Source organism: Kogia breviceps, chromosome 14 (genome assembly GCF_026419965.1).
Source record: "Kogia breviceps isolate mKogBre1 chromosome 14, mKogBre1 haplotype 1, whole genome shotgun sequence".
Classification (NCBI taxonomy): domain Eukaryota; kingdom Metazoa; phylum Chordata; class Mammalia; order Artiodactyla; family Physeteridae; genus Kogia; species Kogia breviceps.
This window is the reverse complement of record NC_081323.1, coordinates 86,270,064-86,291,087: the sequence shown is the minus strand read 5'-3', so window position 1 is coordinate 86,291,087 and position 21,024 is coordinate 86,270,064. Positions and strand designations below refer to the sequence as shown.

At 44.1% G+C, this 21,024-nt stretch overlaps 1 protein-coding gene across 4 annotated transcripts in view; it reads left to right on the top strand.

Moving 5' to 3' along the window:
* Positions 1 to 612: 612 nt before the first annotated feature.
* EIF2AK1 (eukaryotic translation initiation factor 2 alpha kinase 1) overlaps positions 613 to 21,024 on the top strand; it is a 32,270-nt gene continuing 11,858 nt past the window's right edge. The window contains exons 1-11 of one of the 4 annotated variants that reach the window (XM_059036423.2): positions 765 to 963; positions 7,874 to 8,032; positions 10,845 to 10,978; positions 12,172 to 12,209; positions 12,961 to 13,060; positions 13,650 to 13,730; positions 14,402 to 14,501; positions 15,045 to 15,102; positions 15,438 to 15,765; positions 16,981 to 17,092; positions 18,207 to 18,326. In XM_059036423.2, the coding sequence (XP_058892406.1) occupies positions 846 to 963; positions 7,874 to 8,032; positions 10,845 to 10,978; positions 12,172 to 12,209; positions 12,961 to 13,060; positions 13,650 to 13,730; positions 14,402 to 14,501; positions 15,045 to 15,102; positions 15,438 to 15,765; positions 16,981 to 17,092; positions 18,207 to 18,326 (1,348 nt within the window). In that variant the 5' untranslated portion in view covers positions 765 to 845. Of the gene's footprint in view, positions 964 to 7,873; positions 8,033 to 10,844; positions 10,979 to 12,171; positions 12,210 to 12,960; positions 13,061 to 13,649; positions 13,731 to 14,401; positions 14,502 to 15,041; positions 15,103 to 15,437; positions 15,766 to 16,980; positions 17,093 to 18,206; positions 18,327 to 21,024 lie in introns of all 4 variants that reach the window. The other 3 variants (XM_059036422.2, XM_059036424.2, XM_059036425.2) reach the window with 3 other exon arrangements.

The following is a 21,024-nucleotide window of genomic DNA, read 5'->3' as shown; positions in this document are numbered from 1 at the left end:
CGCCAGGGAACTCCCCCAAACGCTTTGTATTCCAGCTATGTTATCTGATCTGCAATCTAAGAATCAACTTCCAACAGCATTGTGTCAGCGATTAAGTCTTCAGAGACATCGCCAGAAGGCAAAGACGATTTTTGCAGCCAATGGCTTCAAACCACCGTTGGTCTAGTGTGGCCAGGGGATCACTTGGAAAAGCCTGTCTCAGGTTTGTGAAAGTCGTCTCAAAACCAGCGGAATTTTTATTAGGCTGATTCACTCTGGAATCTATTTGGCATTTCCCGTTTTGCTGTGGCCGAACGGTTCACCAAAATATGTTCAGTTCTCCTTGAGACGAGTCTTGCAGATGCGTTTGATTTAAAAAAATAAATAAATGACAAATGAACGGTCACCGCTGTATCCGCAAAAAGTAAACATTTGGATCAGCGTCCCTGCAGACATCCGATTCTTACACTAGCACCCGAGTCTTGACGTGAGAAGTGAGAGAGCTGACTCGTCGGGTGTTCAGGTCTCGAGGATAGTGGGGCTGAACCGCGGGGAGCAAAGGCCGGAGTCGACCCCACGTGGGGGCCACCCAATTCCTCCCTCAACGCCGCGCCAGCCGCCGCCCGCAGAGCAGTCCACCACGCGCCAGCACCCGCGGTGCGCCGGCACGGGACCAACCCCCCTCCTCGAAGGGGAAGGGGCGGGGGCGGGGCCTGCGGCAGGGCCCGCCCCCTCAAGCGCCCGCGGGGCTTGTCTTCCGCCTTCCGAGGGGCTACTTCCGGATCCGGTGGCGGCCGCTGGGAGTGCACAGGGAGGAGGCGCTTGGGTGGCGGGAGGACTTCCTTGCAGCCAGCGCGCGGCCGACTATGCTGGGGGGTATATTGGGGGCCCGGGAGCGCGAGGCGGAGTGCGACGCGGCAGGGGCTGTGCCTGCGCCGCCTGCCATCGACTTCCCGGCCGAGGGCTCGGACCCCAAGTATGATGGTGAGGGACCCGGAATGCGGCGGCGGCGGCGGCGGCCCTCCCCGACCCTGTCCACCTTCATTCCCGGGGCGGGCAGGTAGCTGCGAGGTTCGGCCCAGGACCTGGACGAGCTCGTCTGGATCCGGGCTTGAACCGGGACCCAGCGGTGCCTTATAGGGGCGGCGGGCGGGCCGTCTGGATTAGGTGAACTCGTGTTGAAACGGGTGTCTGCAGCCCGGTCGATCGTTTACATTTCTGTTCCTTGGTTTCCTCTGTGGACTCGGGGCTGCGGACGTGCTGGGCTGTTTTCCAGCTCCTGAGCCCTGGGGTGTTGTCGGGCGATGAGCTTGAGCTTTGTAAACTACTGGAATGGAACTCTGCAGACCGTATGCGCTGAACAGTTTGGGTTAAGAGTTTTAATTTGTAGCTTCGCTTGTCTTTTGCTTCGGTAATCGCGTAGCTAAAGACTTCTCATAGTGAGGCAGTATGGACATCATCCTCTTCGGTTAAAAATAAAACGCCCGAGTTTTCTTGGGGCTTTTGGTTTATAGGAGATAGGGCTAAGTCGGCAAAGTCAGTCAAGTTATTCATAAAGCGAGAGATACTTACAGCATTGAGTCTAACCAGTTCAGAGTATCTAATGTTTTAATGAAAGTGCAATCGGCTCTTTAGCTGCAACCAGTTGTTTTGGCAAAAAAAAATTTTTTTTAAGAAATTGAACATGAGCGTGATTTGGAAAACTTTTCCAAACTTGCAGTTGGTATCAGAAGGGAGGGAGGTTTCATGGGGACAGTCTACCCTGTAACATTTGTAGTTGGCTAAGCCCTTGCAGACATCAACATAAAGATTGGGAGTGAGTATTACAGCATATAATTATGAACAGAACTAAGATTAAATAGGGGCCAAAATGGAGAGAGTCTGGTAGGTAATGTCTGCTCAGTTTAGATATTGGACAACTAAAAATAGCGGAGTGGGGAAAGCATGTATTTAAAAAGTTTGGTCTCTGCAGTAAATATATTGATGGTGGTAGTATAGGTATCGATATTCTGTAACCCAGTAGTAACAAATATCCCAAGTTCTCAGAATGTGGTCTTTTTTTTTCTTAGTGGATGAACACTTAAAAAAAATTGCATTATAGTTAATTTACAATGTTGTGTTAGTTTCAGGTGTATAGCAAAGTGGTTCAGTTATACATATGCATATATATTCTTTTTCAGTTTCTTTTCTATTATAGGTTATTACAAGATATTGAGTATAGTTCCCTGTGCTATACAGTAGGTCCTTGTTGTTTACCTATTTTATATATAGTAGTGTGTATGGACTTTTAATTAATTAATTTTTTGGGTGCGTCGGGTCTTAGTTGCGGCATGCGGGATCTTTTCGTTGTGGCACGTGGGCTTCTCTCTAGTTGTGGAGTGTGGGTTTTTCCTCTCTAGTTGTAGCACACGGGCTCCAGGGTTCAGTGGGCTCTAGTTGAGGCGTGCGGGCTTAGTTACCCTGCGGCACGTGGGATCTTAGTTCCCTGTCCAAGGATCGAACCCACGTCCCTTGCATTGTAAGGTGGATTCTTTACCACTGGGCCACCAGGGAAGTCCCTGTATGGCCATTTTTAAAATAAAATTGTGCCATAAAAAATGAATACATTGATTCAAGGAGGTTTTTACTATGTGGTAGTTCGAATAGATTGATTGTTCGAATGATTACAGAGAATACACGTTAAGTTGAAGCATGAAACAAATATTAAAATGTTGTAGGGATTTAAAGGTGCAAGCCGAGTTGAAAAGGTCTTAATTTATTCCTTAAATTCTTTGATTTTCGTCCTTATTACTACCTACAATTCTTGATCTTAAAGCGAAACAAAAACAGACTGTGAGGGCGATTTAAGTAGGCCCTTAGCACGGGAGAGTTGTAAGATAACTGCTTTTTAATGGACAAACTGATTTTTCCAAATATTATATTATATCATATTATAGCAGCGCAATGATGCGTAAAGCGTTATGTCATAGAAGTCCCAGCTGTAAACAGGCAAGTCTGTCTGTTCTGTAACATTGTGATAAGGTTTTCTGCAAACCGAAGATAATTCTTGAAGGGAGTGATCCTCGATAAGCTTCTAAAAATTTCCTCCTCCTTTGGTTACTAATAATACTGCCGCATTTACGTATTGCCTTTTCTTCCAAAGAAGCCCAGAATGTCCAGACGTACTTTATCTTTTTATATGAAAAGTTAGGTCTGTGAGAAATGTTCGTTTCGTTTCTAGACTTCAAACAATAGGTAGACGATTTCTCGACGGTCGTTTGTATTGACGTGAGGAGGTCACTGTGCCCGCCAATGGTAGCGTCAGAAAAGTTGCAACCTAGATGTAAGTAACACCTGTGATCTTTAGCAGCTCCTCCTGTAGGGAGTCTCCCGGAGCCAGCCGGCATCCGCCTTTGATCTGAGTTTCTGCATGTTTTTTTTTTTTTCCTGTGGAACAGCCGGCGTTAGAAGGAGGGCCGACAGTAAGTCCATTGTCAGGCTCATTCATTTTCCTTTTTTCATCTGACACAAATGTTTTTACCTCAGATTAATTCTACAGGTTCTTTAATTTAATAATGGACCATTTGGATCCTACTTTCCTCAGGAGGTTGAATCAGGCCATCCCTTTCCTGTTTGTCTTGCTCCCCTCCTTCTTGCCAGAATTCTAGAACTCGAATGCACATTGGGTTTGGATACCATTTCACACTCTTTTTTTAAAAAAATTATTTAACCTTTCTTTTATTTATTTATTTATTTATATTTGTTGGCTGTGTTGGGCCTTTGCTGCTGTGCGCGAGCTCTCTCTACTTGCGGTGAGTGGGGGCTACTCTTTGTTGTGGTGTGCGGGCTTCTCATTGTGGTGCCTTCTTTTGTTGCAAAGCACGGGCTCTAGGTGCCCGGTCTTCAGTAGTTGCAGCACGTGGGCTCAGTAGTTGTGGCTCGTGGGCTCTAGAGCACAGGCCCAGTAGTTGTGGCGCACAGGCTTAGTTGCTCCGTGGCATGTGGGATCTTCCTGGACCAGGGCTTGAACCCGTGTCCCCTGCACTGGCAGGCGGATTCTTAACCACTGCGCCACCAGGGAAGTCCCTCCTACTTTTTAATAAGAGAACTTGACCTCACCTTTCCTTTTAGCCACTTAACCTCTTCCATTTCTCTTGACCAGAACTGTGAGATGGGAAGCTTTCAGCCTCAGCCTTCATTTCCTTTCAGTTTTACTCCTTCCTTGCATTTGGGTGTCTGTCCATTGGTCTTTTTAAAGTTGGCATTTTCTTGATTTATTAGATTCAGTTGACCACACTGAGCAACCATTCTTTTTTGTTTTTTATTAAAAAGTAGAATTTTCTCATTGTAGAAAATAGGAGAGTATAAAAATAGGAAAGTGTAGAAGCAGAAAACCCTCCTAAAAGATCTCACCACTGTTGACAATTTAGTACTTAAATTTTTTTTTCACATTACAGAGTATGTTAAAAATGTAGAAAAGAATGAAGAAGAAAATTAGAAAAACCATAATCTCATTGCCCAGAGATTACTGTTTGTAATTTAAATATACAAACATTACATTTTGGCTTAGCTAGAGACAATTTTTTGGGTGAATTTTGCATTTAAAACTGTCAAAGAAAGGTATTCTGAATGGATTCAAGATTTCTGTCTGATTTCGTCGTCCAGATAAGATAAAAATTTAGAGAAGTCATGTGCAAAATTTAAAGGCATAAAGGAAGAAGAGAGGAAAGTGTATTTATTCACATCTCTGAGGAGAACTCACTGCTAATAATTTGGTGTATTCATTTGCAAATATTTCCTAAGAGATGCTGTATGCCAGGTAGATGCCTAGATATGAAGGATCAAACAGGCAGACTATAAAACAGCTGCTTACTGTAATTTCACTCTTTTTGTAGCCTCTGTCATTGAAAACACAGGGGGCAGAGATTTCTGTCTGTTTTGATGTTTCCATTCTTTTTGTGTGTGTGTACATTTATATAGATGTAAAATAAATATATTTTAAAATCGTGATTGTAAAAATTTTATGTTGCTTTTTATTTTTTATTTTTTTGGCCATGCCTTGCGGCTTGCGGGATCTTAGTTCCCCGACCAGGGGTTGAACCCAGGACCCTGCAGTGAAAGCTCAGAGTCCTAACCACTGGACCACCAGGGAATTACCTTATGTTGCTTTTTATTTTTTTATTTTATTTTATTTTTTTAATTTTTTTTTTTTTTTTTTTTTTTTTTTTTTTTTGCGGTATGCGGGCCTCTCACTGTTGTGGCCTCTCCCGTTGCGGAGCACAGGCTCCGGACGCGCAGGCCTACCGGCCATGGCTCACGGGCTCAGCCGTTCCGCGGCATGTGGGATCTTCCCGGACCAGGGCACGAACCCGTGTCTCCTGCATTGGCAGGCGGATTCTCAACCACTGCGCCACCAGGGAAGCCCTATGTTGCTTTTTAAATGTGAACTTTTATTAGCATTTTCTTGTGACAAATTAGCCTTTAAGAACGTTATTTTAAGACCGTCACATTCTGTACTATCACTTATTTAGTCTTCGCTGTATTGGTGGAAAACAGATTTATCTTTTTTTTGTTTTTTTACCATTAGAAGTAATGATGGGTTTGACATGTGTATACATAAATCTTTGTTAATATCTGATTATTTCTTTAGAATAGACCCACAGAAGTAGGACTTGTTGGGTCAAAGAAAAATATTTTTTAAAGTTTTGATATGTTTTGCTAAAATGATAACCAGAAAGGTTGCATTGGTTTGTATCAAACTATCTCCTCACCTTCATTAGTGTTACTGTTTATGGCCTGCTGCTTTGACGTGATACAGGATTATTTATGATTATCTTTCTATACACCATCATTTATAACAGTACGTAGTATTCTATTATATATGTGTAACTTTTAATACTTCGTTATCCTGAACACCTTGTACATACATACTTGTTGTGCTTTGTTTAATTATTTCCTTGGTTTATGTTTCCAGAAGTAAAATTTTGCACTATGTGAAATTCTACAGTGTATTGTCAAAGGTTGCAAACACCCCCTCGTGTTTGAAAGTATCTAGTTCTCTGTGCCCTTAACAATACCAAGGATTCCAGGCTTTAAATAGTTACCAGACTGATGGCAAACTCTTGTACTGTGGTTATTTTAATAGGTATGTCATTACTTACTAGTTTTGTTAAGGCTATTTGGATTTTAATTGTGCTTCATTTTCTTACGAGCTTGTAAGAGCGGTATATAAATTTTATTCCCTTTTTCTTGTCATGTACAGTAAAGGTATCTGTACTGTATCTGATTTTGTGATTCATATTTTAACTTTAAGATGTCTTTACACAGAGAAGTTTTTACATGGCCACATTTTCCATTCCTTTTCTTTCTCATATTCAGGCAATAAGTATTCATTTAAAATGAATAGCACATCTCCATTCATGCAGGTCTTTTCTGGGCCACCTACAGGTCGGAGAGGTGAATTGGTGAATGAAGTCTGGATTTCAAAACCTCTCTTCCAGGACCTTTAGTAGTTGATAGAGAAGCGTGGAATGAAGTGTTTGGAATGGGGCTGATTTTAGAAGGTGTAGGATGCCTGGGCCCTGTTTCCACAGGCTGTTTCCAGCTGAATGGGTCAGCAGCCCCTGAGAGTTTGAAATTCCTCATCTTTCCTCCAACAGCCCCTCTTACCAGTTTTCACTCTCGTTAACCTCTCCTTCCTCTCATTCCTAGTGTTTTAAATCCTGACCAGTCCATTTCTTTCTTGCTATCTCTGGGACCTGTCCTTTCCTCCACGTTTCTGTCACTTACCTGCTTTATAGGCTCACCCTGACTTCTTGTTGACTCTTTTTAAAAAAAAAATTTATTTATTTTATTTTTTAAGTTCATTTTTGGCTGTGTTGGGTCTTCATTGCTGCGCGCGGGCTTTCTCTCGTTGCGGTGGGGGGGGGGCTACTCTTCGTTCAGGCGCGGGGGCTTCTTACTGCTGTGGCTTTTCTTGTTGCAGAGCACGGGCTCTAGGTGTGCGGGCTTCAGTAGTTGTGGCACGCGGGCTCTAGAGCGCAGGCTCAGCAGTTGTGGCGCACGGGCTTAGTTGCTCCGCGGCATGTGAGATCTTCCCGGACCAGGGATCGAACCTGTGCGCCCTGCATTGGCAGGCGGATTCTTAACCACTGTGCCACCAGGGAAGCCCCTTCTTGTTGACTCTTGCATGTCTCCTTCCAGGCTACCTATCACGTGTCCAGAACAGCTTCCTCAAACATGTTTCCTGCATTGTGTTTTTGGCCCGTTAAATAACGTATTAAACTGTGCGTGAGAACTTAACGACTGTCAGCTTTAAGTGCCCACTCAGCAGTCCGCTTGGTCTTGTTCAGTGGAAAGAGGATGGGCTTGGGAGTCAGTCTGATCTGCCTGCTACCTTGTTCCTTAACCTCTCAATGAGATCAGTGTCTGCACCTGTAAAATGGGAATGGTAACAGAGGGCGTTTCGGGAGGATTCGATGAGATTGTGCGTATAAAACACCTGGTCCCTAGTGTGTAGCTCAGAGTAAAGATTCCGTTCTTCCTCCCTTTCCCTTTCTTTGCTGCCAAATTTCTTTCTCTCTGCTTCTCGAAGGAAGGAAGCCATCCTGTTCCTGCTTGCTTGCTTGTTTACTGGAATATTTATTTGTTTCTACCTTTGTACACATCATCCCTAAGCAGAACTTCCTCCCTTCCCGAACTGGCATCTCTCTGCTGGTCCTTCCAGACTTCCAGAATTCAACTGAAAACTCAATTCCAGAATGTCTGTCTTGATTAACCCCACTCACCTTAACCTACTGTTTTGCTTTTGATTTCCTTAAATTTAAATAGTGTTTTCCTAATTAGAATATGCTATTTTGTCGTTATGAGATATGTTTACCATTTCTTAAAAATTTTTCCCTGTTTTAATTTGCAGAATCTGATGTTCCTGCAGAACTCCAGTTGCTGAAAGGACCCATCCAGCAGCCGACCTTCCCTTTTGCAGTTGCAAACCAGCTATTGCTGGTTTCTCTGCTGGAACACTTGAGCCATGTGCACGAACCAAACCCGCTTCGTTCAAGACAGGTGTTTAAATGTTAGTAAGAATAACTTAACCTTGCTAAATAAAACTTGTAAAATTACTCTTGTTTAACGCTGTCAGTCTGAGAAGCAGCTGGTATATAAACATTTGAAATAAGCCTTAGTAGTACATCTTGTAAATTTATTTTATGTTTTCCTTTGGGTAATTCCTTACGAATATCATCCCTGGGGACCCTGCAAAAGATTAATCACCACAAAATTGTGTGTATTTAAATAAAGGTAGTTGTTTTTGATTTATCAGTGATAATTCATACAATTTTGGAAGATCTGTTATGGTTTAGTTGGTGAACAGGTGCATGAAAATCCCAGGTATTGATTCAGAACTGGTTTTTGCGCAGAGCCCTGGAACGGCTGTGTTTTGTGTCGTTGAAGGAAACTGTTTTCCTCTACACATTGACTACTTCCGACACCAAATGTGTGGGGCTTTCCTCCCAGCGGACCAGTTCTCCTGTCACCAGCTGGGTGTCTTACAATTCACTTCCGACACTATCTCCCTGGAGTTGGTGTCAGATCTGGCAGGTTAAGGGCTCAGTCCTACAAGACTGTCCTCATTTCAGATGCCAGTCGAAAGTAGGGGGTCCCTGGGGTCTCAGGTTACCCACACTTGTGTCTGACTTGGCTCCAAACTGGGGGTTCCCAGCGTCCCCCCTCAGGTTCGGTAATTTGCTATAACAGCTCACAGTACTCAGGCAGACACTTACTTTAAAACAAAAAATAAATTTATTTATTTATTTATTTTGGCTGTGTTGGGTCTTCGTTGCTGCGCGTGGGCTTTCTCTAGTTGCGGCGAGCCGGGGCTACTCTTCATTGCAGTGTGCGGGCCTCTCATTACGGTGGCTTCTCTTGTTGTGGAGCACAGGCTGTAGGCGCGCGGGCTTCAGTAGTTGTGGCGCGCGGGCTTCAGTAGTTGTGGCGCGCAGGCTTAGTTGCTCCACGGCACGTGGGATCCTCCCAGACCAGGGCTCGAACCCGCGTCCCCCGCATCGGCAGGCGGACTCTCAACCACTGCGCCACCAGGGAAGCCCGAGACGCTTACTTATGCTTACCAGTCTATTATGATAAAGGCTACAGAGGCACACAGGGTGAGGTCCTGAGGGTCTAGAGTGCTGCTCTACCTTCTGTCCGCACAGAGTTTGGGTTCCCCGCCCTCCTGGCAACTGGATGTGTTCACCCACCCTGTACTTTAGGGATTTTTTATTGAGGCTTCATCACGTGGAAAGTTCTAAGCTTCTGATCAAGGCTTGGTCTTTCTGGGGACCAGCCCCCATCCTGAAGTGACCTAGGGCCTCCAGCCCCATCATCTCATTAGTGTACAGAAAGACTCCTCACTGGAGACTCCAAGGCTCTGAGAAGCTCTTGTGTCAGGAACTGAGGTCAGAGACCAAATATTGAGACAGAAGATGCTCCTAATACCCCTATCACTCAGAAGCTTGTAAGAGTTTTATAACTGTGGCGCTGTGTGTCAGGAGCGCGAGACAAAGATCAGAATTATCACAGTGGTTGAAAATGTTTACTCCTGCCACAGGTTACTTGTCCGAGGGGCAAGCACAGAAATGAGTAGAATTACAGGTTATGGCATTTCTGGTTCAGCTTCCTAGATTGAACTCTTGAGTAGCCCACACCACAGATTCTCAGTGTCTTTTCTACCAAAAGTCTTCCCAAGTCTTGTTTGGTGTTAGAAAGCCTTACATTTACAGATACTTGTATGTGATCTTAGAAGAACATAATGTTTTTAGCTAAAGGTAATTATCATTTTGATAAGCTGCATGGGACATAAGAACTGGTAAAAAATGTTATTTGTCCAGTATACACTTATTTTCTTGAATATGTGTTGGGGGGTGGGTCGTACAAAAGGGGGTGTTCTGTAGGTTCCAAACCCGGGGATTATTTTCTGGTATAGAGAAGCAGATTGTAATGCTTTTAATATGTTACTATTCCTCCTTATTAAAGCTCCTTAAAACTCTTGCTGGTTTTAAGATGTTTTAAAATTCCTTATATACAGCCTTTTTAAAGCCTGAACTTTAAGACAAAGGTGATCATTTTTTAAAGAGAAATGAGAGTTAATATCATGATTACCTTTTACTTACTGTTTCCCTCTTCTGAGTATGAATTTCGGTCTCCTTTCTTCCTTCGTGTCACGGTGTTCAAAATAAAGGATATTTAAGTAAATGTTTTTGATGTGGTTTAGTTAGTTGACAATCTAAGTGGAGAGTTTTTCACATAGAATTTTCTCTGTAGTACCTGTATTCCTTGAATGAGTAAAAACCAAGCACTTCTCTAGAAACTTCTTTTTCTGAGCAGCCTGGTCTTGTGACTTGAGACTTGACTTCTCCCCAGGTACTTGGTCTGTACACACGTCTCAGATGTGCTCTTCGTATGTTGGTTAAGGATATTCCATAATTGAAAACAACAGTTCATATTCACTTCTGTTGTCAGTTCTAATCATTTGTTTCCACTCCTGCCTTTTAAATTTTTATTTATTTATATATTCTACCCCTTCCCCTCCATTTTTTTTTTCTTGCCTTTTCAAAAAACAGAACTTAGTACTTTACTGACTCACCAAGCACGGTGAACAAATGACTGTAGAATGTAGAGTGTCAGATAAATAACAGATGAGCCCCTGATCAACGCGTGTAACCAGTCATTCCATCTCTTCAGAGAATCAGTCCCCAAGCTGTACTGTGTGCGCAAACATAACTTTTTTCTTATAGAGGCTATTATTATGACTCTTTATTTTCTGTGTATTCTTGAAAATTGCCATCTAATTGATGGCCTTTCTAATAATTGTTTTCCATATTTTTTTATAGTACTTTGTCAGACCTTTATCAAAATGGGACTGCTGTCATCCTTCACGTGTAGTGATGAGTTTAGCTCCTTGAGGCTACATCACAACAGAGCTATCACGCACTTAATGAGGTCAGCTAAGGAGAGAGTTCGTCAGGTGAGCACTAAGAAGCGTACTTGGAGTGTGATAAAAACATTCTCATTTCAAGAGAGCTGTATTTTAAAGCATTCTGAAATCCTGATTATAACATAGGTTTAATGTTAACTTCCATTTGTTTATGCAACAGGTGTTCATCGAATGGCTGCTATGTGTTAGGCTCTCTTGTAGGAGCTGGGGTTCAGGCAGTGAGCAAAATAAAAGTCCCTGCCCTGGGGCGGGGGTGGTGGTGTGATGAATTGCGAGATTGGGATTGGCATATATACACTAATATGTATAAAATAGATAACTAATAAGAACCTGCTGTTATTAAAAAAAAAAAGTCCCTGCCCTCAGGGAGCCTGTGTTCTGACGAGCAAGCGGGCAGTAAACAATAGAGAAAGAAAAATACACGGGGTGTTAGGTGGTGGGAAGCGTCAAGGAGAAACATGAAGCAGTGAAGGGCGTTAGAAGATGTTGGGAGGGGCCGTGTAGCGTGGCAGGGAGGGCCTCGCTCGGACCGGAGCAAGGAGCTGAGGTGGAGGAGTGAATCAGGCAGAGGGGAAGCGTTCCAGGCACAGGGGCAGCTGTGTGCTGGCACGTCTGTGAGGCTGACAGGCGGCCAGTGGCGAAGGTGGAGTAAGCAAGGCGGCATGTGGGAGAGGCGGGGCCCGGGGGCAGGTGGAGATGGATCTGGACGCCATTTTAATGTCTTTGGTTTTCACTCAGTAACGTGGGAAGCGTGGCGGGGTTCTGAGCATGGGGGTGACGTAATCTGACTCTTACGGGTTCTCCCCAGCTGCCGTGTTGAGAATACACAGAGGAGGGGACTGAGGGCAGAAGCAGGGAGACACGTGCAGTCGTACAGGCAGCGGGTGCTGGGGGCCTGGAACGGTGACGCGGTAGCGGTGGTCAGTTTCTGCTTTTATGTAAAGGGGAACCTGGCGCTGTTTGCCGGTGGCGCTCCTTGGTGAATCTCAGCCTTGTCCTTGCGTGGCAAGAATACAGCTTTTTCACGGGTGATGTTTTAGTTAAGAGAACAATGTCTTCAATTGCAAACTCTTAAGTAATATTGAAAAAGCCATCGGGTGGGTGTGGTGTGGTTTTTTTAATACTAGTTTTAGCATTTATACCAATCTAACATTGAATTTTGATAGATTCCTTATTCCATGAAATTTTCAAGATGCTTTTTAAAAATGACTTTTTGATTTTAGGGTCCTTGTGAGGATAATTCTCATATCCAGAAGATCAGGTACGTGTTGAATAGTTTTTTGACTATGCAAGGGGTCAACTGATCCCAAAGAAATCAGGATTAAGAATTAATCCTGAATTAATCAGAAATTAGTAGTGGGGTTAAAAGTAACGCAGTTAGGGTAGTTTATGAAAGTTAAAAACGTTGTAAGACTAAAAACTTTTTAAGATTTGCTAAAAGCTTTGTAAGATTTCTCATTCTCTCTTTGACTACCCTTCCCCCGCAATTCCGTGTGGATTCCATAAGCCCCACTCTTAATCCAGAGCACTGACATCCAGTCCCTGTCAGGGGAACACCACTGAATTTCGGCTGTATGTAGGAAATGCTCGTTTAAAGTCTGTAACTGGTCTGGATCATTAAGAAATTTAAGTAAACTCATCACTGAGCTTATCTACTTAACTCCCGCCTGTTAGTCATCCTTAGGATTCCTGTTCAAACAATAATAATAAATAATAATATTAACTTAATAATTATTAAAACAATAATTTCTAATTGGCATACTGCTTACTGGTGAAATACTTAAAATTAATGATCCCCTAGCAACCTCTGTTACACTGTTGATTAGCTCATCATCAAATGTTTTCTTCATAGAGGATGAAAACCTTCATTTAGCTCATCCTTTCCAAAATGTCACAGTTCAGCGATAAGCGAGGCCTGCCAGGCTAGTAACACCGTGAACATGGTCTGTCTTAGAAACATCTTGGTTCTCTCATGCTTGGGGATTGATCGATTGGTTGTGTTTAACTTTCAGATCAAGGGAAGTAGGCTATGAAGCCCAAACGTCACGTTACTTGAATGAATTTGAAGAGCTTGCCATCTTAGGAAAAGGTGGATATGGAAGAGTATACAAGGTGGCTTTCCGCACACTTGTTTTGACCCCCTGCCCTAAACAATGTATTTGCAGGAGTTGTTTTCATTATTGTTATTTAAAGTGCTCAAAGGAAAATTCCAGAAATCCCGCATGTTTACTTTTTATTTACATTTGTCGTTTACAGGCACGTGGGCAGGCTTTAATTTTTTCCTAACCACACTGGTGATTTGGGTGGATTCTGGAAACTTTGAGTTTTTGTTCTGTAGTTAATTTTTATTAAAAAATGTATTACATGAAAAAGTTTTGCTGCTGTGTTTTGCACACAGCCTGTTTGCTAACATTCCCATTCTTCAGACCTAGGGATTCTAGGAGTTGGACTCTCAGTACCGTTGGAAAAACTATTAGTCTGGTTGACTCCGGCTGACTTCTCTGAACATAGATAGTAAAGAGGATGCATAAAGCGTGGAGTCCAAACCACTGAACCGCCAGGGAATTCCCCAGGACGTGTGTCTTTAGCTTAATTTTATCTCTTTGGCTAGTTTGGATTATCTAAGGTCAGGTTAAAAGAACTTTCTTTATTCAGTTGGATTTAATGGTACAATAGACTTTGTCTTTTCCTCTACTTTTAGGTCAGGAATAAATTAGATGGTCAGTACTACGCAATTAAAAAAATCCTGATTAAGGGTGCAACTAAAACAGATTGCATGAAGGTATGATTTAAAACATTGACTTATTTTGAATAATTGAGTATTTAGGTCCTTTTGAAAGAGTTTGTGTGTGTGTGTGTGTTTGTGTGTATTTGGGAAATACCTGGTGGTATGGATTGCGGTTTACTAGGAATGGGTTACCGTAAAACAAACATCAAGATTAAATTTTTATTTGACTTAAATTTTTTATGGGCACTTTAGGTTGACCACATTTCAGGGTCATTGCTGGGGAAATTAATTTTTTAAGTAAACTATTCATATACAATATATAACAAGCTTTTTATGATAAACACAGGCGCCCAGTTCAGGTCCAAGTCTTCTCCCTGACATGCTGTGTGGTCCCAGGCAAACGACCTAGTCCTCTAAGCCACTTCTGTCTCCTGCCCTTGAAAATAGTGGTGACAAGAATGGTTTTATTTACCTTGGAGGTCTGGACTGACTTGTAGGAAAGAAATGAGGGAACGATTATATATGAGCCATGAAAAAGTGTAAAGTGCTGTACGCGTGTAAGTTATTTAGTTGCTATAACAACTACGTTTGTCTCTCACAAAAGTATTCCCATTATTTTAACACAGTCTAGATTCCTCGTACAGAGGGAACGAGTATTGTTTAATACCATGAACATTTAACAAATCTGTCAGTAAAAACCAGCGCTAAGTACGTTTCTTCTTCAGGTACTGCGGGAAGTTAAGGTGCTGGCTGGTCTGCAGCACCCTAACATTGTGGGCTATCACACTGCCTGGATAGAACATGTTCACATGGCCCAAACGCAAGGTGAGCGGTTTTCGATGGAACAGTTGAAGGGTTGGTAAATTTCAGCCCGTGGGGGACACCAGGCCTACAGGTCTGTTTCTGTGCACCCCACCCACAAGCTGAGAATTTTTTTTTTTAAAGAGTTAAATCAAGGGAAGAATTATTTTGTAAAGATGATATGAAATTCAACTTTCAGTGTCAGTAAAGTTTATTAGAACACAGGCTCGTGCGCGTGTGTTATCTTTGGCTGCTTTTGCACTACGAAAGCAGAGTTGGCTAGTGGCAGCAGAGTCTCCCAGGACCCACAAAACCTGAAATATGTACTGGCAGATCCTGTACGGAAGGTTTGAAGAGCCCTCGCGTAGTTGAACAGCTCTGTCTTTGTCTTTTCTAAAATCTGCCAGTCATTTGAATAAGCTTGGTGTATTTGCATTTTGCCGGAAGGTCGTGACATTTTTAACTTGTTGTCTCATTTGGTCTTAACTTATGTATTTTAGCTCTGCCTTTGACTATAAATTAGAAAACTGGGCTGCTTGAAGATTTCCTTTTGTTTCTGTTCAGCAGGTAGAATTTCTGTTCGGTTGCCATCTCTGGAAGTGATCTCTGACCAGGGGGACCCCAGGTACGTGGGCAGCCGCGTCCTTTCACGCCCTAGTCGTTACCTCCAGTCACCTGCCGTGGGTCGCCTTTACCTTTTACAGCTAGGAGCTCAGGAGTGTTTTAGGCTTTCTTTTTGCTTCTTTTCATTACAAAATGTTAAGTTATTTTCTTCCTCCTCTCGGGTATTTCCTGTCAGTATTTTTAAGTAAATGCTGCTGCGAGACAGATTGGCTGTCTTTTGTCAGGAGTTTAACCAGTCAGATTCATACAGGCTTGAAGGAACAGTTGAGGTACTCTGGATCTTTTTTTACATTGGTATTTATCTTTACTGTTTTTTTTTTTTTTTTTGGCTTCCAGAGATCAGTGTGATGTTAAAAGTGATGAAAGTAACAGCTCATCCATTATCTTCGCCGACTTCGCCCCAGAGGAAGAAAAATCCTGGGGAGAATCTGGCGTTGAAAATCAGAATAATAGATTGGTGAACTACAGCGCCAGTGTAGTCACAAGAGATGCCGGTGAATCTGAACCGTCCCTCGAGCCCCAAGAAAAAGGTGTGGCTGGCGAGTCTTCCAGATCCATTGCTGGGCATCGGCTGCCACTTGGGCATAATTCAGACCAGGAAGAGAATTTCGCATCCACTGAGGAATCTTCCGAAGAAAACTTAAACTTGTTGGGGCAGACGGAGGTAGATGACTTTCCCAGAACCTGCCCGTTTGCTGTTGCCCTGTAATAACGGCGTGGAGGACTGTGATTAGCCGCGGCCGTCCCTCCTCCGCAGCTGGCTTCCCTCCTCCGCAGCTGGCTTCCCTCCTCGGCTCCCTCTCCCTGTCTCGGCTCCTGCTCTTCTGCCCTCGCGGCCTGTCTCTGCTCTCGTGCTCCCTCCTGACACGTGGCCCTTGTCTCTGGTCTTCCCTCCTTCTCTTAGTTAACTCCTCCTGGTCCTTTTCTGACCTCCCTGACTGGGGCATTTCGTAGGTACACCCTGGAGCAGGAAGCATCACACACGTTCTGTTTCTGTGGTTGGCTGGCATTACGCTATCACAATATATTTATGCAGAAAGATGTTCTGTATTTTGGAACGTGACTTTAGGAGACAAGTCCTAGGCGGATCTCCAGGTGAGCTGTCGGTGTCCTAATTCCAGTAATTAGGGTTACACTGATGTGCTGGTACTCTTCACCCTTACTGAGTGTCAGTGTTTAAACTTGACCGTTAACAGGGTCTGCGCATAACCTGTCGTGTTGGGATCAACGAAACTGTATATACCATCTGTACACTCACACTTAGAATTAATTCTGGCTGTCCAGGAATAGGAGGTTCTCTATTTTTATGAAACACATAAAACTTTGAGTAGGTTCCCTGAATATACAGGAGTTGAGTTTGAGGGACTTTTCATCAGAATCATTTCATTGCTGTGTAATACATTTGGAAAATTTTCCTGAATGGGCCACAGTGAGCTTAATTTTTGCTTACTTTTTTTCTTGGACCAATTATGAGTTATGTGAAGCCAGATAAAAGTGTGTGTACACTCTGGGGTATCCACAGAGTAGCAGAATACCATACAGCCAGCCTGACGCTTTATCTGCAGCTTTAAAAACTGTTTATCTCGAGAGCAGACTAAACGGTTTCGGGCCCACGGACTCTGTCACGTTCAAGAGCTTCTTCCATTGCATACCTGCCTAACCCCAGCCGGGCCTGCCTCTGCCCACCTGGGTCATGATGCGTTGTGTTAAGTATTGCTTTATTCCTCTGTCTCCTTCACTAGACTTCGGGCTTCTCGGGCGGGCTTGTGTCTGTCGTCTCTGTCCACAGCGCGTAGCCTGGTGCGTGGCCTAGGGTAGGCAAGGGAGCATTTGTCTGCTAAATGGTGCAGATGGGAGCCCGCGGTGTGTCGCCCCCTAGGTGCAGTACCACCTGATGCTGCATATCCAGATGCAGCTGTGTGAGCTCTCGCTGCGGGACTGGATCACGGAGAGGAGCCAGCAGGGCCAGGAGAGCATGGATGAGTCCGCATGTAAGTACCATGTGGGTGTTCGAGGGCCGGGCTGGGAACTGCGGGCAGATCTGCCGCCTTCTGCCTCCAGATTGGGGGAAAAATCACATTTTAAAAATATAAGTAGGTATTGGGAAGTTAATATTTTCTGTTATAGATACATAGTTTGTTGATATTTAAGAGTACTATGCTAGAGTTTAGTATAATGATTTCAGGTAGAAAAGGTGTTTTAAAAAATTTTTAAGGGAAAGTTTAAATATTTGTTTTATTTTTTTTAACCTGAAAATGTGATACTTTGGGACTTCCCTGGCAGTCCCGTGGTTAAGACTCTGCACTTCCACAGCAGGGGGCATGGGTTCGATCCCTGGTCGGGGAACTAAGATCCTGCATGCCGTGCGGTGTGGCCAAGAAAAAAAGAAAAGACTGAAAATGCGATACTTCTATAAAAAGAAACCTTTCAAGAATCCCTTATAGAAGGGCATGTGGTCAAAAGTTTGGCTCTCTCAAGATCCATATCCGCCCCCGCTCCCCTGCAGTTATACAGTAGCCTCTAGAAGTACTCTGTTAGGTTAATATTCGTGGAATATTATAACACTGGTTCTCAACTTAACACTGCACGTAGAAATCACCTGTGGAACTTTTAAAAAGATGTTGTCAATAAAAAAGAGTAACTTTAGGGGCTTCCCTGGTGGCGCAGTGGTTGAGAGTCCGCCTGCCGATGCAGGGGACACGGGTTCGTGCCCCGGTCCGGGAAGATCCCATGTGCCGCGGAGCGGCTGGGCCCGTGAGCCATGGCCGCTGAGCCTGTGCGTTCGGAGCCTGTGCCCCGCAATGGGAGAGGCCTCAGCAGTGAGAGGCCCGCATACCACAAAAAAAAAAAAAAGAAAAAGAGTAACTTTACAGTGGAAGAAACGTTTCAAACACCCCCTTAGCAAGTAATCAAGGTCAGCATCAAGAGCGATAACTCATGTTGATAGTATGTCCCCTCGATAAGAGGCTATGAGAAGGGCACGGTATCTCTGTGATTTTCCTCCCCCAAACCCATAACCCCAGTCTAATCATGAGAAAAACGGACAAATCCCAACTGAGGGACAGTCTACAAAACACCTGACCAGTACTTCTCAAAACTGTCAAGGTCATCATAAACAGGAAAAGTCTGAGAAACTGTCACAGCCCAGAGGACCCTCGAGCGGCATGACAGCTGAATGTACTGTGGTATCCTGGATGGAATCCTGGAGCAGAAAAAGGACATTAGGTAAAAAGTAGGGACGTCTGAATAGCCTGTGGACTTGAATCAGGATCGGTGCACTGTGGCGTGTACCAGACTGATGTAAGGTGTTGGTGACAGGGAAACTGGGTGTGGGGTAAGTAGGAACTATCTTCTCAGGTTTCCTGTAAATCTAAGACTGTTTTTAAAAATGAAATCTTTTTAGAAAAAGGGTGTTGTCTGGGACCACACCAGTAATTTTTATATAATTGGTCTCGGATAGGGCTTGGCCTTTGTTATTTTTTTGTGATTGTTATTTTTTTGTGAAGGTTCTCTTGTTGATTCTAATGGGCGGCCAAAGTTGAAATTCACTGTGGTAGATGATCAAAATAGGGGGTGCGAGTGACCTGATTTTAAGTAAAGGCTCAACTAAATATCGATCATTAATCATTTGCCGTTCACCCCTAGTGACACTGTAACCCTTTATCTGGCCTAAAACACAGGTCAGTTGGCCTGCTCAGAATCTTAGACTAGCTTCCCGTGGAGACGGAGACGTAACGTCTCTCTCTGGCAGCTCCTCAGTGCCCCTCTGTTTACCATGACATTAGAACATGCCGGACTTTGTTCAGTTCAGTCATGGTAAGTGGTGCGTGGGGTATTTTTCGGGCCCGGTAAAACTGGATCCTTGGCCTGCTGCACGTGCGTTCTAGTGCTGTGTGCCCGTCTTTGTGGAAAGAGAATGGTTCATTCCAGGCCCGCGTGCAGCTGATCTTGAAGCTGACGTTTGGAAAGTGAGTCCTTAACGAAGTGTGGGCTGAGAACTCTATCTATACCGTCCAGTACGGCAAACCTGTCAAAACAGTGAAGGCAAGAGATGGATCGTACTGCTAACGGGATGTCTGTTTTTCTTTTAAAAACTATCTTAAAATAAAAAGTTTTATCTTTGTGGCATTCCAGCCCTGTGTGGCCAGCTTTACATCAGCGCCATTTTTTGCGTGGCTCGTTGCCAGCACTCCCATGTGTGGCACACCTGGGTCTGAGTCATGGCTCTGGTCCCCAACCGCTAGGAGGCTTGGGGCAAGTCGGTTAACGGTTCTGTCTCTGTCCTCACCTGTAAAATGTGGATCATCCCCGCTTCACGGGCTGGCTGTGAGGACTAGAGCAGTGCCTGCGAAGGATGTAGCACTGAGTGGCAGCCGCGAGCACGGGAGCACGTGTGTGTACAATTACTGAACCCTCCAGCGGTTGCCTGCCGCTTGGATGTGTTAGGTGAGCTGAAAGGAAAACCGTATTAAAGACAGACCAAAACAAGGTCGTTATTCTGGATAGTTCGGAAAGTCAGAAAGCCCTTCTTCTTGCATTTCTTCCCAGACGGGTTGGACACTTCAGGGGCGGGGCGGGGGAGTCATACTAGAGGTACTCGCAGTGGAACCATTGTTTTTGTTTTAGTTTTTGAATTTTTATTTACTTTTTGGCTGTGCCACGAGATTTGCAGGATCTTAAGTTCCCTGACCAGGGACTGAATGCGGGCCCCGGCAGTGAAAGCGCAGAGTCCTAACTACTGGACCACCAGGGAATTCCCTGGAACCATTGTTCTTACACACACACACACGCACACACACACACACGCACACGAGTTTTCTGTCTTAAGTATTTGAGGTCCCTAAATTATATGCTAGACAGTGTAAAAGGAGGGTGTGGAATAGGTTTGAGCTCTGTAACAAAGTCGGCCCATTCAGGGAGAAGGGAGCACGTGGTGCTCTCCTGCTCAAAGGTAAACAATAGGTTTATGATTTTATCTTATTCATTTATTTAATATATTTATTTATTTTTGGCTGCATTGGGTCTTCGTTGCGGCACGGGGGCTTTCACTAGTTGGTGGCCAGTGGGGGGCTGCTCTCCATTGCGGTGCGCGGGCTTCTCGTTGCAGTGGCTTCTCTTGTTGAGGAGCACGGGCTCTAGGTGCGCGGGCTTCCATAGTTGTGGCTCGTGGACTCTAGAGCGCAGGCTCAGTAGCTGCGGCGCACGGGCTTAGTTTATGTGCGGCATGTGGGGTCTTCCTGGACCGGCGCTGGAACCCGTGTCCCCTGCGTTGACAGGTGGATTCTTAACCACTGTGCCACCAGGGAAGCCCCTGATTTAGTCTTACTAAACCTCTCCACCCTCTATATTCCCATATTATGTTATGATATTAATAGATTAATTAATTCATTTACCTTTTCCTCCCTATACTTCATTTGTCCATCATTTTTGGAAAATGCGGCATTCCAAATCTTCCAGGCAATAGAAGCTCACCCCTTGGGCTAACATAATTTATCTTATTTCTTATTCTGTTATTTGTAATAATGTGTTTAATCCACAGTGGGCCAGGACACCAGATTTATTAGCGTTAAACCCCAGATGTCAGAGGCTGAAGCGGACTGAAACGTAGTTTAATCTAGCCACCCGATGCCTGAGAATTGTTTACAAAGCAGTCAATACAGGGGCTCTGAGTGACATGAGAGGTCCTCTCTTTCTGGTGACAGGAAGTCCATCGACTCTTGGGAGCTAGTTTGCAGGGGCTTCTTTGTTTGCTGATTTCTAGGTTTGAAACCATTGTGGAGTATTGACTGTGTTGACAATCTGAATGTTGTGTGGTGTCAGGTGTTAATGTATTTATAACTACGTTTGTTACATTTTTTTTATAAAGTTATTTATTTTTGGTTGCGTTGGGCCTTCATTCCTGTGCGCGGGTTTTTCTCTGGTT